The sequence below is a fragment of the Equus caballus genome, chromosome 3 (genome assembly GCF_041296265.1).
Source record: "Equus caballus isolate H_3958 breed thoroughbred chromosome 3, TB-T2T, whole genome shotgun sequence".
Classification (NCBI taxonomy): domain Eukaryota; kingdom Metazoa; phylum Chordata; class Mammalia; order Perissodactyla; family Equidae; genus Equus; species Equus caballus.
Window position 1 is genome coordinate 123737886 of NC_091686.1, and position 15093 is coordinate 123752978.

The following is a 15093-nucleotide window of genomic DNA, read 5'->3' on the forward strand; positions in this document are numbered from 1 at the left end:
AATGCGGATGATGCAGATGTGAATGCAGAAAGTTCAACAAAAATCAAAATTAGAATGAGACTTTGGCAAGGATACTGGACACACAATATGCAAAAACAAGTTAAATTTCTATGACAACAAAAAAGATATAGTTAAGACAGACAGCATTTAAGTTTCAGAAATCTTAAGAAACCTGGAAACAACCCTTCTGTCGCCAGCCTCAGGCGCCCCTTTGGTCAGAGCCAGCCTGTGCATCCGCAGCTTCCAACCCAATCGTAGGCTCTCCTCTCCTCTCTGGGCTGGCCTGGGAGGGAGGCCGCATCTGACTCCTGGCTTCAGGACCAGGGTTAAGGACTCTGCTGGCCCTGCATGGCCACCCAGGAAGTGTCTGGTCAGGCACACCGTCAGGCCTCATGCAGGACCTACTGTGCAGGAGGGAGGTCTCTCTCAGCACCTGTCACAGGCCCTTGGACCCTTTCCTCTCCTCTTCCCCTAGATAACTTTTTGGACCTTGAGGACTGCAACTCAGCGCCCCCTCCTGCTCTCGACTCCCGTACCTCACCAGTTTAGATTTTCCACTGGCCTGGGGGACAGTCTCCCTCAATGAATGTACATGCCAGGAGCGATGTAGCCAGGTTTCTCAGTACTCACCAGAGCCCAGCATCGTACCAGGAGTGTGGCAAACACACAGGAAGCAGCGTTTGAACAATGTCTCCAACAGAAGGTTGGCCTCTCAAAGTTAGCACTGTCATTTGCCTGAGCCCCAGGCACCCAACACATCAGCCTTTTCTCTCTCTAGGGACCACTCAACATGCATAGAGAAGGGCAGGCAGGCACAGGGCAAGCTCTGCCATCACCTGCTCTTGGGAATCCCAAGCCCATTCCCCCTTTTCTGCTTCCCCGGCATTGCTCACTTGGGACCCTGACTGGCACACCATGCATTCCCGGGCCCCCGCTCCCATGACTGAGTGCTGGGGCCAGGGAGGCTGTACTGCCAGATTCCCAGGTCAATCTGAGTCCGTGCTGCTCAGAGCTTCCTCTCCTGTGCTGGTGCTGGCCAAACTGAGCAGACAACCCCACAGCAACCTCGATTCTTAGGGCTGAGGTTAAGATTCTGCTCAATTAGGGATTCCAGGGCGTGGAGCTGTGGTTCTGCTCCAAGGATGGCTTCTCACCCACTGGTTTCTGGGTCCGTACACTGACGCAAAATACACTCATCATGAGGCAGACAGGAATCACAGACCTTGGGCAAAGGGTGGGGGATATTGATCCCAGAGAGCAAACGAATGTATGAAAAAGATATTTGATTCAAATTAATGGTTTTATTTCCATCTGTAACACTAGCAGAGGAGTCCAAAACAGACTGACATACACGGATATAGTTTAAATGTAACAAAGAAAGATTTGAACTATGTACATTGAGGAAGGGAAAGGGATTGTTTCCATATCAACCTTTTCCTACTTCGCAGTTTCTGAATACTAGAAAATAAACATTTTTTCCCAATTTAGTATGAAGGAATATAACTTTTATGATCAATCATTTGTCCTTAAGCATAAAACTTAAGAGGTTTTGGCTGCGTGGTCATCTTGGCTCCTGAAGTCTGGGTATCATCAGAAACAAAACAGTGTTTCCACGAAGCCCAGCAGGAACTTCATGGCAATGACGTCTAACCGGAAGGCAGACACACCGCACATCACACTGATGAAAACTGATGTCCTGCCCTCCTCAACTCCAAGTAGAAAATTAGTACTTTCATTCAAACTAACTGGAAGTGAGCCCAACAGTCAAAAAGTCAAAATGAAGAGTAAAATGATTTTCTTTTCACATAGAGGAGGAACACTCCTTCAGCCCCGTTTAAAGTGAATTCTGTGCCAAGTTCCTGCTCCTTCAGAAGGGTAAACTGAAGGTCAGTTATTGCTAGCAAAGCCAGAGGAGGCCCCTTTTCCACTCTAAAGATGTTTCACATGAAAAGGCTGTTGGTTTGGCTTGAAGCCCTCTGAGGAAGGAATTGGAGGCAGGCTGGCAATGCGAGGCCCCTCCCCTACTAGCCACCCCCAGCCCTGTGCTGTTAGGGGCAGGCTGCACCACCCTGTCGCCCCCTCGAGGACCTGAGGCTCTCACACCCTTGTGGAGGTGAACAGAGGGTGCTAACTGGGCCCCTTGGAGAGGAGAGGACACCAGACTCTGCCACCCAAAACCTACAGAGCAGCCCAAAGCCCAAAGCCCAAAGAGCAGCTTCTGAAATGAATGTCAGTTGGTGGGGGCGGGTGAGAAAGCCAAGGCAGGGCCCAGCCAAGTCAGGTGGGCCAAGCTCTTGGAAACACAGGGCAGCTGTAACTTGGGCAACAGCATGGACACGGGTGGCTGATAAGGCCACAATTACTGCCACCACTTCCCAGTATCTATGCTTGAGTAGACATTAGGCAGTGGGGACTGAGGACCAGAGGACATACGGCAAACACAGGATGGATTTTATCAGAAAAGAGAGAGGACACCTGACCATGTGCCTGCCCTGTTTACCTTGCATGGCCTATGCCAGGTGAAGAACTCTGGGGCATGGGTAAAGTTCCTGAGAACAGGTGGTGAACAAGATGGGGTGGGACAGGCACTGCTCCACAGGCAACATGAGGCCTCTGAGGGGACACTAACAGTGCTACATCCCCTGGGCTGCTGAAAAGGAGGCAAAGAACGGGCTTTATTGCACATTTCGTTCTCAGGAAACTGGGGATTGCCCTGCAGAGGTTCTCTTGATCTGGAGAAATCCCTGCACATCAATGCTAAGGTGCAGGCAGAATCACAGGTGACCTCTGACTCTCAAGGGAAGAAAACAAGTCCAATGGTTGGTCTTTCTGGGGCCGTGCTTGCACCTGGGATCCTCGGGCCAGATGGACCATGTCTGGCTTGGTCACTGTGGTGGGCAGACGCCGGGGACGAGGTAGCACGCCTGGGAGAACTGGGCGGACCTGCTCCGCTCTCCGGCCAGGGCCAGCCCCTCGACGACACCGCCAATAGGAAGCAGGGGCAAACTTTCCAAATGGGGAAAACTTCTTGGCAAACGTGCAGGTTCCAGAAAGAGGCTGGAACCACAATTCTCAATTCCAATGTGCCTGACTCCCTCCCTCCTACCCTGGAACTGGACCACCCAGAGGAGCAGAGATACAGACCCTGGCCTGGGAGGGTCCCGGCTCCAGCCCCACAGCATCACACCGGAGGTAATGAAAGGATCCAAGAGGGGGTTGGAAACAAGGGAAAAGTTTACATATCAGATGTTGGTTCTGAAAATAGTCTTTGAGCTCAGGAAATTGGAGGCAGATAACCTATGTAAGGCTGTGTGGAGAACCCAGCCAAGCTGGCTGTCTGTCCATCCATCTCTCCTAAGCAGCTCTCAACACTTCATATATAAATGGGGTGGTATCGTTTGTGGTTGATCTTTTTCCTGCAAGTTGGGCAAGTGTTAGCATTCTTAAGGGAATCACGGAGGCACTGGCTACAGAAGACATGGCCACATTCTGTAGAAACAATGAGACGTCCATTCTGCACAATCTAGAAAATATAAAAAGGAACAGCCTTCATGTTTACCCTTGTCCCAGAGGAGCAGTCCCCAGAGAATCCCACTCCCGACCATCCACAAAACGATGAGTGAGAGGGAATGCAAGGCCACGGGCTGCAGCGGGAAAAGCAGGGAGACGGTCTGCAGGACCAACAACACCTGCTCTGAGGTCTCAGTCAGGCAAGTACCCGTGGTGTCTCTGAAGCTAAAAGCAGAGGCAGGAGCCAGTCTCCGGGCAAGAACAGTTTGAGGGACTTAAGGCACGTGAACCCATAGGCCTAGTGAGATCCAGGGCTGCTGTGTGGACACATGGTGGGGCAGTCCTGGAGGGCTCAGGGGCGACAGTTCTCCTACTTAGGCCAGGACAGAGAACACACAGGGCTGACCAACTTGCACAAATAACCCAGGGAACATAGGCCTGAGTTGAAGGCTGCAGGGCCCAAGAAGTTGGCACATTCTCCCTTCACGCACAAATGTGTGACAAGCCATGTGCCAGCTCAGGTGACTACAGAACGAAGTTGTCAAATCCCACCTAATGAGAAGATTCTCTCTCATCTAATTCTCTCACTGAAGCAGTCTGGAAACCAGGAGCAGGGAAGACAAGCTGGGTTTGCTTACCTCCGAGTACCCGTCCATGCAGATCGGACAACTGACAGTACCAGAGGGCCTAAAATCACAGTGCTTCACGTCAGTTCCTCAGCAAACTCAAACATTCAATCACTCACTCTAAGCGGTTTCATATAAGCAGCCCATATTCCCTACAAGAGCCTCCTCTGACTCTGCCTTAGCACAGGCACCCGGGAGACTTACAGGAAGCCGGCTGCCCCGAGGGGTTGTGGTGGGGAGGCCATGAGAATGGGGAGGAGAGAGATGGGAACAAGAGAAGATGCAGACAACCTGAGTCACCCTGTCCACCCCCATTCCCCCAGCCTATGCTCCCCCAGGTCCCCTCTTCCAGCCTCCCTGTCTGGGGCAGGGATGTGCTAGCACGCCTCAAGCACTCCTACTGCAGGAGGCTGGGGGCCACTGGGTCTGTTCTTCACATCAGGCGGTGGAGTGTGCCACCAACCTGGGGCTATTCACACCCACCCTGCCAGTGCCTGGCACACCCTGGTCATGGTGGGAGTGATCCAAAGCTAAGCACAGCTCTGGTCCCACTGGCATCCAGCTTCTGGGAAGATGCTTTGACAAGCCCTTCTCAAGCCGACGGCTCACAGCACTTGCTGAAGGTCCAGTTTTTTTTAATACCGTGCCCCCTGCCCCACCCTCTCCACTGAGAAATGGAGAAGGGGGAAGAGGACGACTCCCACTCCAGGGGGCCAACAGTGTCCCACATGGCCAGAGGCTTCTTGGTGAGGGAGCTTGTCCCCAGCATGGTGGCAGCAGGGTGGTGGGCAGGCTGGTACCTGAGTCCCGTAGCTGCCTCTTCCCTGGTGTTTCTCGGAGTATGGGTGGTCACATACACGTCTCTATCCCTGGACAGCTCCTCGTCATCACTGCTCACAACACAGCTGTCAGCGTGGTCCTGGCGTAGCCTCCTCGCATTCCTCCTTGGCCGCCTCCTTTCTAAGGTGTGAGTCCATGTTCAGGGCAGGGGCCTCCCAATGGACCACCCTCACCACCCTCCTTGCCACCTGGGAAAGGCCAGTCTCACACCCCAGGGAGGAACAGTCGGCTACCATGCCCAGCCATACCCCAGAAGGTCCTCCCCAGCTCCTCAGAAGCCACCCTCCTGTCTTCCCAGGAGAAGCCCCCATTGCTGCCATGAACAGGTGCCAGAGCTGTGGGTACAGTCTAAGGCAGCCAGCTTTCTCCAAAATCCAGTGGGACTGTAGCTCAGCAAGAGGGGTGAAGTCTCCTCAGTAGGCTCAGAGGACTGACTGAAGGCCGGTGAGCCGGCATTACCACAGGTGTCTTCCCACCTGGCGTTCCTGCACCCATGGGTCTGGCAACGCCTGCACATGCACCCCTCACCCACGTCAGTTCTCCATCCAAACCCACTGACAAAGGAGAGGAAACCACTCACCGTCAACGATCTTTTAAAAAGGAGAAAAACAGAAAAGAAAGACACAATCAGTTTGACATAAAATATTCTGTATTTTTAAAAACTCTTAAATGATAAAATTGAAGGATTTCCTGTTTCAAATGCAAAGTCCTTAGGGGACCAGCCAAGCCCCACATGGCATGGACAGGTCCAAGGAGAGGGCCCTGCCTGCGCCCAGCTGCAGCAGGCCTACATGCCTCTTCTCTCCAGACAGGCCCACCCCAGACCTCTCTGCCTCCCAGCAGCTGCCGTGCTGTGCTCCAGCCCCTCAGGCATTTAGTGAGTCTCTGGGAGCTGCTGGCCGTGTGACCTGGGGAAGTTACTTACCCTCCAGGAGCTGGCAACTTCCTCTTCTGAAAAACAGAGGCACCAGTGCCCAGAGCTCACCACTGTGTTGTGAGGACTAAATGAGACAACGACTACACCACAGGGCACCAGGGACACAGAGCCCATGACTAGCTCCACATGCTCTCCTTGCCGACAGCCAGCAAGAGAATCTTACTCCATGTAGGCTATTGCCAAAGATGGAGCCTTTATTGGGAACAGGGTGTGCAGTGCTTAATACATTATTAAAAATAATTAAGTAACAAACAAAAACAGGCCATGCAGGGAGTAATGAGAGTGACATACACCAAGGACTGAGATCAATTCAATTGTGTTCTTGAGGCCTCCAAAAGTTAATGAGAACTTGACAAGCTCACTGCCTGACTATTCAGAACTCACAGTAAGGCTAATTCTGCTCTAACAGTTTCAAACCAGGTGACTTCAGCTCTGCCACTGAGTTACTACTACCTGTCTGTCTATGGTATCACAAACAGCACATCCTTTCCCTCTTGCTCATCGTGTGTGACTACTTCGGAAAAGCTCTCATGACTGCTGCTGAAAGCCCTGCTGCCCACCTCTCCTTGGCTGACACCTATGGCAGGGGCACGGCAGGGGGTATGGGGGCTGCCTCCTTTGGGCACACTGTCCTGCCCTGCAGAGGTGGGAAGTTTAAACTCTCTAGTGTGACTCCCTTGCAGCAGGGTTTCTGGACATGAACTAAACTCCCTCAATGAGACACACTTATGCTATCTGGAGGGCAGGAAGGTGGAGGCCAATTCCAGCTACTGTAGGTGTTGCAGATACAGCTGGGGGCATGCAATGTCCTAAGCACAGGTCCCTCCTCCCTGGCAAGGGGCTGTGGTAGTGTTTCCTTGAAACCAAAGAGATCAGTGCAGGTAGTGGCTCCCACAGTGGGTCAAAGCTGAGATGTTGGACTTATTCCTAGAAACCTGTTCCTCCAACCTTTTCAACACCATGAAGCAACTCCTCACATATATTAAAACCCACTTCTGCTTCAGAACAACTAGAGTGGATTAAGTTTTCCAACCCGAACCCTGACGGACAGATGGCCATCTCAGGAAGGAAGAAGGTCTGAACGTAAAGATCTTCATTTTGCAGATGAGAACGTAACCCACACGTGGGGCTACTGAAGGCCCTCTTTTAAAAAGGAGAATAACACAAAAGAAAGACACAATCACACTATGAAACTAGGGGACAGTCAACTTTATCATCAGGACCATATTTACTGGAAGAAAGGCTTGGGCTGGCAGAAGGTGCTGTGCATATGAAGTCTAGAAAAGGGGAGGGAGCTCTGAATTTGGCCGGGATCAGAAGGAAATTCTGCTGTTGGCAAGAATGACCCTGGCTTTCCAGACCTCCAGCACTGCCTTCACCTCCCTTTGTCAAGATGGACCACTGGTTAGATCTAGATACACCTGGAACGAGTGTCACACTGCTGGCTCCCCAGTAACCAGTGTGTGGGAGGTGGGTCTCCCAGGCTCTGAGTCAGACCCAGCTCGCCTCTGGCAGTGCCAGACTCAGGGCCAGAACTGAACAGAGAGCCCCCAGGGAGGTGCACATGCTCCCTAGTCTCAACACCCACGATGTGTGCCGCTGCTCCACACACAACTACTGCACGAATGAAGACATGGTGGCCAGAGAGCCTCCCTAACTGGTGGTGACTTTCCCCTATTCTTCAATATAAGTAGAGCTCAGAGATGAGGCTTCTTGCCCAAAGGGCAGAAGAATGGCACCACAGCATGGCGTCCCAGCTCCATGCCCTTTCCACGCCCCTGTGCCACCCCCTAGCTGATGGACAGGAGACGCTATCACTGGTGTTCCCTCCAGCAGCAGCTGAGCCATGTCAAATTCTGGAATCCCCACAGGTGTCTGCAAATGCTCTGGAACGTCCTTCCTCATGGCTGTAACCCTGCAGATGGCACAGTGCTTGCTGGGCACAGAGACGGCAGCAGGGTGAAGAGTATGAGGGCTTCAGAAACGTCGACTGCAGGAGTGCACAGGCGGAAACAGGCACAACACAAGCTCTGGAGGCTCTCACCTGGCTGAGAGGCCATTAAAAGAAAGAAAACTCCAAATCAAAACAACCCAATTCACCAGTCCCCTGGTCTGAACAGCTGAGTTAGTACTGTGGCGAGCTGGCTCAAGATCAGACCCACACATTCCACTTCACCTTTAGTCTGGCTTCTATTTTTTTGACTACGGAATAAACCACAGGTCAGCGCATTTAGAAACAAGTGGAGACATCTGGAGAATGAAGAGCCTGCAGCAGGCACATCTGGTGCTGCTTCCTTTCACACCTGGGCACTCTGACTCCAAGTCGGCCACCCAAAGCCCCCTTTGAGTTTCGGAAGCATAGGTGAGCCTCCGAAAACCTCCAAGTGCAGACACCCATGTCACAGGCTCCTGGTCGGTGGAGGACAAGCCCTTCCTCTACTAGTGGACAAAATGCCTGGCATTCTAGGTGGCTTCCAGGACTGTGGCAATAAGCCTGGGTGAAACAATGGGACAGAACCAAGTGGCAGGAATCATTGGGGTCCTCTCCACACAAGCTTACCCCTGGCACTTCTAAGAATGTTCACCCAGCCGAGAGCACAGACAGCTGCTCGCTTTAGATGACCTTCTCACTCAGCATCACACATTGTTCCACTGGAAAAAACAGCCATCTCCAACCACTGTGCCCACAAAAGGCTACTCTTTAGACCCAGTAGTTGCACATATGATCCAATTACAGATTACTCTTACTGTAGCATTGCCAGGAATACCAGGAAGACTGGTGCGGACATTAACATTCTCCTTAAGTCGGTAATCCATGTCAGATTCTATGTACAGCTGTTCCCCCAAGTCTTGGGCATGATGAGCTCGTCTTTCTTCATATATAATTACACTGGTTCACTCATTCTAACAGTCATTGTGTGCCCCTCATGCCATTTACTACTCCCAGAGATGGACAGGGCTCTGTCCCCACCCGCCAGGGAGCTGCGGTCAAGCAGACCCTTTCAATAGTTTCATAAATGAAAAACCAGGCAGGGTACAGAGTATAACATAAACAGCATGATTCGTTAGTACACTATGGAAAGAGACCAAAAAAAGATTCCAGGAAACCAACTTGACTTTAAAAGGAACAATCTTTTGAAATTCAATGAGGGAAAATAGTTCAAGCAAATACATTTTCAATAACCTCTCCCTTAAAGACTCAGTTTCTTAAAGAGAGGAACAAGTCTCTTTTCTACCAGTTCATCATTTCTAGCCAGAGCAGAGACTGGCATACTGCAAATGCTCATGAAAAGTAGCCTGAAATTTTTAATTCACCTATTAAACCAGGTCAGAAAGCAGAAGGATGGAAAACATAAGCAGAGATTTCCAACAAATGGCAGGCCCGTATTTCATCAATTTTCCCAGTGAAAACAACCAAAAACAAGGTAAAACATACATACTTTAAGAGGTATCAAAAAAAATTATCCAACCAAAAGTGAAGGAAGTATAATAATCCAGAGGAAAAAAGCATAGAAGATTCTTGAAAAATTAAAGCCTACTTCCCAAAGCCTCACAGAGAAATCAAAGCCCAGGCAGGAGCCGTGGGGAAAGGTAATTTAGTGGAAGCCAGCCACCCTGTGCAGGCCAGGCTTAGAGCAAGTCTCAGCAAACTTCAAAGAACTAACACACAAAACATATTTTCTGATCAATAATGCAAAGAATCAGTATCTTAAAAAAAGAAAGCTCCCATATGTTTAGAAGTTAAAAAATACAAATTTGATAAATATGTTGGATTGTGAAATACTAATAACAAAACTTGCAGGATAGAGCTAAAGAAAATATAATCTTAAATGCATTTATTAGAAAAGAAATGGGGCCAGCCCTGTGGCTGAGTGGTTAAGTTCGTGTGCTCCGCTGTGGCAGCCCAGGGTTTCGCTGGTTCGGATCCTGGGCATGGACATGGCACTGTTCATCAAGCCATGCTGAGGAGGCACCCCACATGCCACAACAGAAGGACCCACAACTAAGAATATAGAATTACGTACTGGGGGGCTTTGGGGAGAAAAAGAATAAAATAAAATCTTTAAAAAAAGAATAAAAAAGAAACGATGAAAACCAATGTTAGAAAAAGCAAAATAAAGAATAAATCAATAAATGAAGGATCCAATAAAGCCTTGGCAATACTAATTTAAAAAGATAGAGAACACAAATAACCAGTGTGAGAAATGAAAAAGGAGACATCACTACAGATTCCACAGAACATAAAATATTATCAACAAATTTACGCCAATAAAAGTGAAAATTTTAGATGAAATCGGTAAATTCCTAAAAACTGTAGTTACCAAAACTCATTAAAACTCTAGGTCAGGTACTTTCACTGTAGAGTTCTACTGAAGATTCAAGGAAGAAATAATTCCAATCTTACAAAATCTTCTGGAGAACAGGAAAAAAGGGTGCTCAACTCATTTATAAAGATACCAATACTCTGATACCAAAACCCTATAAGGAATGTGTACAAAAGAAAAATTACAGACCAATCAATCTTACTCATAAACATAGACGGAAAAATCAGATACCAAATAGTAGCAAACTAAATCTAGCAATATATAAACAGATAATGTCACTACAATGTTTAATTGGTTTAACACTATAAACCAATGTAATTTTCCACTTTAACATAGGAAAGGGGAAAAATTATCATTAGACGGAATTGTTAAAATTTCTCATTGATTCACAATGAAACTTGTAGCCAAACAGAAAACAGAGAGGAATTTCTCCAATGTGATAAAGTGTTTAAAGAAACAAAAGAGACTCCTATAGCAGAGATCTTATGTAATGGTAAAACTTTGAAAGAATTATTTCAGATTTGGAATGAGACAACAGTGTTCATGACCGTCACCATTTTTACTCGGCCAGTGCTGAATTTTTTAGCCAGTGCATTAAGGCAAGAAAAAAGGAAATAGCAAAGAACCAAAACTTGCTCCTTGTACACAGAAATCCAAAAGATACACAGATTCAGAATTGCTAGATTAAAAAAAGGAAAATCGATAAAACTCAACTGCATTTCTTTATATTAGCAAATAATAAAAACAACACCAAACTTTAAAATACCATTTTTAATGGCATCCTAAAATACTATATACCTAGGAACAAATCTAATGAAAGACTTGCAAAACCACTACAAGGAACAGTATAAAACTTCACGAGAGGCCTGAAAGATCCCCATTCTCGAAAAATACACAAAAGTTAATTTATGTGGATTACAGACCTAAATGTGAAAGGCAAAACAGTAAAACTTAGAATACAGAAACGTATTTTTCCTATATAGGATTTTCTTCAACAAACTGATAATTCAACTGTATTAAGAACCTCTGCACATAAACCAAAAGGAGAAAAGACAAGCATCTGGGGAGAAGATACGAAACAGAATTACTGGCAGGTTCATTTATAAAGAATACCTAAAACAACAGGACAAGGCAGATAATCCAATGGAAAAATGAGTAGGAAAAAAGATTCACTATTAAAAAAAGACAAAAAGGTTGCTTTCTTCAATTTCTTCAGCTATTTTAAAACTTGTATATACAACATGTGGGTTAAAAAAACTAAAACAACAAAGATTTGAACAGGCAGTTCACAAAAGAGGAAAATGAACGACCAATAAACATAAAAAGATGTCAATTTCAACAGTAATCGGGAAAACACAAATTAAAACACAATGGGATATCACTAGGCAACCATCATACTGGCTAAGAGTCAAGTGGTGGTACAACCTCTTTGGAAAACAGTCAGACATTAATCTAGTAAAAATCAAAGATATGCATACCCTGGGACCCAAGAGTGATGACCTTTTTTGGATATGCAATGCCAAAAGTAAAGTTAATTTTGAGGAAAAATATCAAACTATGGATGTACAAAGTCTCATTGCATCTTATAGCATTTTTTATCTCTCCTAATTCATTGGGGGCTTTGGATTCCTTAGCGAGCTGGAAAAACCAGAGTCTGTGAAGAGGTTCTCATCTAGTCTGAAGAGGGTTCACAGCAGCTCTGAAACCATCCCTGGGTCCTGCTTTAAGGTTCCAGAGCTACTTCTGAGCAGAGCTCAAGTGTGGTACACTTAGCCTATCCCAGATTCTGGTGGAACTGGTAAGATCAACCTCAGTTTGGGAATGGATACATTTACCCATTTCACACTCTCTTGCAGGCAGGGCCTGAGGTCACCGTGAACTTTAATTCATCTAATAGATGCCCCTTGTCCTGAGTTAATACTACGAGGTTTCCCAGTAGATCTGCGTAGGTAGTGAGTACTTCAGCCTCAGGTGTATTTCTCACTGTAAATTTAAAAACTGGCATTTGGATTTACTAAAATGAACAACAACAAAAGGTGGAGAATGATGAGAGTAAGAAGTGCTATTAAGTCCAAAACAATTATAGTCACTAGCCACTTAACAACATGGATATGTTCTGAGAAATGAATCATTAAGTGATTTTGTCATTGTGTGAACATCACAGAGGGTCCTTACACGAACTAGATGGTACAGCCCACTACACACCTAGGCTACATGGTATAACCTAATGCTCCTGGGCTGCAAACCTGTACAACATGGTACTGTACTGAATACTATAGGCCAACTGTAACACGATAGTCAGCATTTATGTATCTACACAAATCTAAACATACAAAAGGGACAGTAAAAATATGGTATAAAAGCTAAAATATGGTACACTTGTAGAGGGCACTTACCATGAATGGAGCTTGCAGACTGGGAGTTGCTCTGGGTGAGTAGTGAGTGCGTGGTGAGTGAATGTGAAGGCTAGGACATCACCGTGCGCTACTGCAGACTCTGTGACACTGTACACTTAGGCTACATGAAACTTATTAAAAAATATTTTCTTTCTTCAATAATTAACAGCTTACTCTAACTACAAACTTTTAAATCTTTTTAACTTTCTGACTTTTGTAACAACACTTTTCTTAAAACACAAACACACTGTACACTGTACAAAAATATTTTCTTTCTTTATATCCTTATTCTGTAAGTTTTCTATTTTTAAAATTTTTAATTTTCTTTTTTACCTTTTAAACTTTTTCATTAAAACCTAAGACACAAACACACACGTGAGCCTAGGCCTACACAGGGTCAGGATCATCGTCGCTGTCTTCCATGCTCACATCTTGTCCCACTGTGGAAAGTCTTCAGGAGCAGTAACACGCATGGAGCTGTCCTCTCCTGTGATAACAGGGCCTTCTGCGGGAACACCTCCTGAAGGACCTGCCTGAGGCTCTTCTTGAGGAGGCATCACTCTTTTCAGAAATATATCCACGGTGGTTTGCTTGGTTTGTTTCTTTTTTTCATCATAGATTTGCTTGTAAGCAGATAATGCACTATGAACATTCCTCTCTATTAACAAAAACCTTTCGGTATTGGGGTCCATGTCTTCAAACTTTTTAAGGAGCTTGCTGAGGTCTGTAAAAGCTTCTGCTAAACCCTTCACTGTGAATTTTCTTGGGGATTCCTCCTCCTCTTCTCCCACAGTTTCCTTTTCTCTTACCTCTTCTTCAGCTATGCGTTTCTGCTCCAGTTCCAGCTCCTCTTTAGCCATCTCCTCAGGAACCAGCTCTAGAGTTTCCCTAAGTTCTTCCCCTGCCTTTACATCAGTACTTGCAGACTCACCACTCATCTTCACATTATGTAATGAATAACGATTCTTGAATCGTTTAAACCACCCAGAGCTGGCAGTAAATTCAACATCGTAGTCGGGTCCAGCCTTTTCTTTCAACATTGCAAACAAACTTTTTGCTTTGGCAGTGATCATCATGGTGCTGAGAGGGATTCGCTTGTGTACCTGGTCTTCAATCCAGGTCATCAGAAGTTTTTCCATGTCTGATATAGGCCCTTCTCGAATTTTTGTTAGTCTAGTTGCCTTCAATGAAGCAGATCCTTTAACAGCTTCCATCACTTTATTCTTATTCTTCAAGATCGTAGCTATGGTGGAATGGGACATGCCTGACTGGCGAGCAATAACCATCACTGATTTTCCACCTTCGTAGTCCTTAATCACTTTTAATTTCGTTTCCAGGTCAATCACTCGACGTGGCCTCTTACTGGCAACATTAGCAGTGGATTTTGTACGCTTAGGGGCCATAATGAACAAAACAAGATGAGATTAAATCAAGTACAAGAGAAAATGATGCAAACAAGAGACACGGTAAGCACAAGATGTATGAGGCTGCTGCTGGCGTAACACAGCATACTGTTTTAATTTTTTTTATAAATAGAAAGAGTACACTCTAAAATGATGATAAAAAGCATAGTATAGTAAATACATAAACCAGTAACAGTCGTTTATTATCAAGTATTATGTACCGTACATAATTGTATGTGCTATACTCTCATACGACTGACAGCATAGGTTTGTTTACACCAGCATCACCACAAACATGTGAGTAATGTGCTGCACTACAACATTACGACGACTATGACATCACTAGGCAACAGGAATTTTTCAGCTCCGTTATAATCTTATGAGACCAGCTTCAAACATGCGGTGTTGTTGACCAAGATGTCATTATGCGGCGCGTGACTGTATTTTACAGCTGGAAACAATGAGGTCACAGTAAGATAAGTCCTCTGATCAAACTGACCAGTACATCTGGGACCAGAACCCAGGACTCCTGCCTCCCAAGCCAGTCTCCCCTTTATCTATCTGCCTGCCTTATGGCTATCTACCCACTCCCAGGACAGCTCTCCCAATTCCAACATTCCTGTCCTTGTGTCTCTGGATGACACTCCATGCGTGGGGAAACAAGAAGGTAGGAAAGCTATGGAAGAAGCCCACGTAGCAAGAGGAGTCTAGTCATCAAAACAAAACCAAGGCATGGAAGGGGACGTTGTGAGGTCAGTTTGTCACCCAACAGAAGCCAATCATTGTCACCTTGAGGGCAGGAAGTGAGGTCTTGTGAGCAGAATCCTGGTTATCTCCCCAGGACCTGGCACACTATAGGTGGACACTGAGGATTGGAGAAAATAAAGACTTGGCACTCCTTTTAAGTGCTAATCAGTAACCAGAATACAGGCTTTAGCTAAGGTACCAAATTAAGCTATCTTTCCAGATCCACACAGGAACTAGCACCAAAGCCAGTCTGTATATATGTACCTCAGAAAATACACTCATCAGATCCTGGCAGGGAACACTTGTAGC

At 46.4% G+C, this 15093-nt stretch overlaps 1 protein-coding gene across 6 annotated transcripts in view; it reads right to left on the reverse strand.

Moving 5' to 3' along the window:
* Nucleotides 1-1281: 1281 nt before the first annotated feature.
* RNF4 (ring finger protein 4) overlaps nucleotides 1282-15093 on the reverse strand; it is a 34044-nt gene continuing 20232 nt past the window's right edge. For 4 of the 6 annotated variants that reach the window (XM_070264041.1, XM_070264043.1, XM_070264044.1 and 1 more), the window contains one exon: nucleotides 5608-14025. In XM_070264041.1, the coding sequence (XP_070120142.1) occupies nucleotides 13060-14025 (966 nt within the window). In that variant the 3' untranslated portion in view covers nucleotides 5608-13059. Of the gene's footprint in view, nucleotides 3524-4148; nucleotides 4198-4936; nucleotides 5097-5556; nucleotides 5567-5607; nucleotides 14026-15093 lie in introns of those variants that run through there. The other 2 variants (XM_023638492.2, XM_070264045.1) reach the window with 2 other exon arrangements.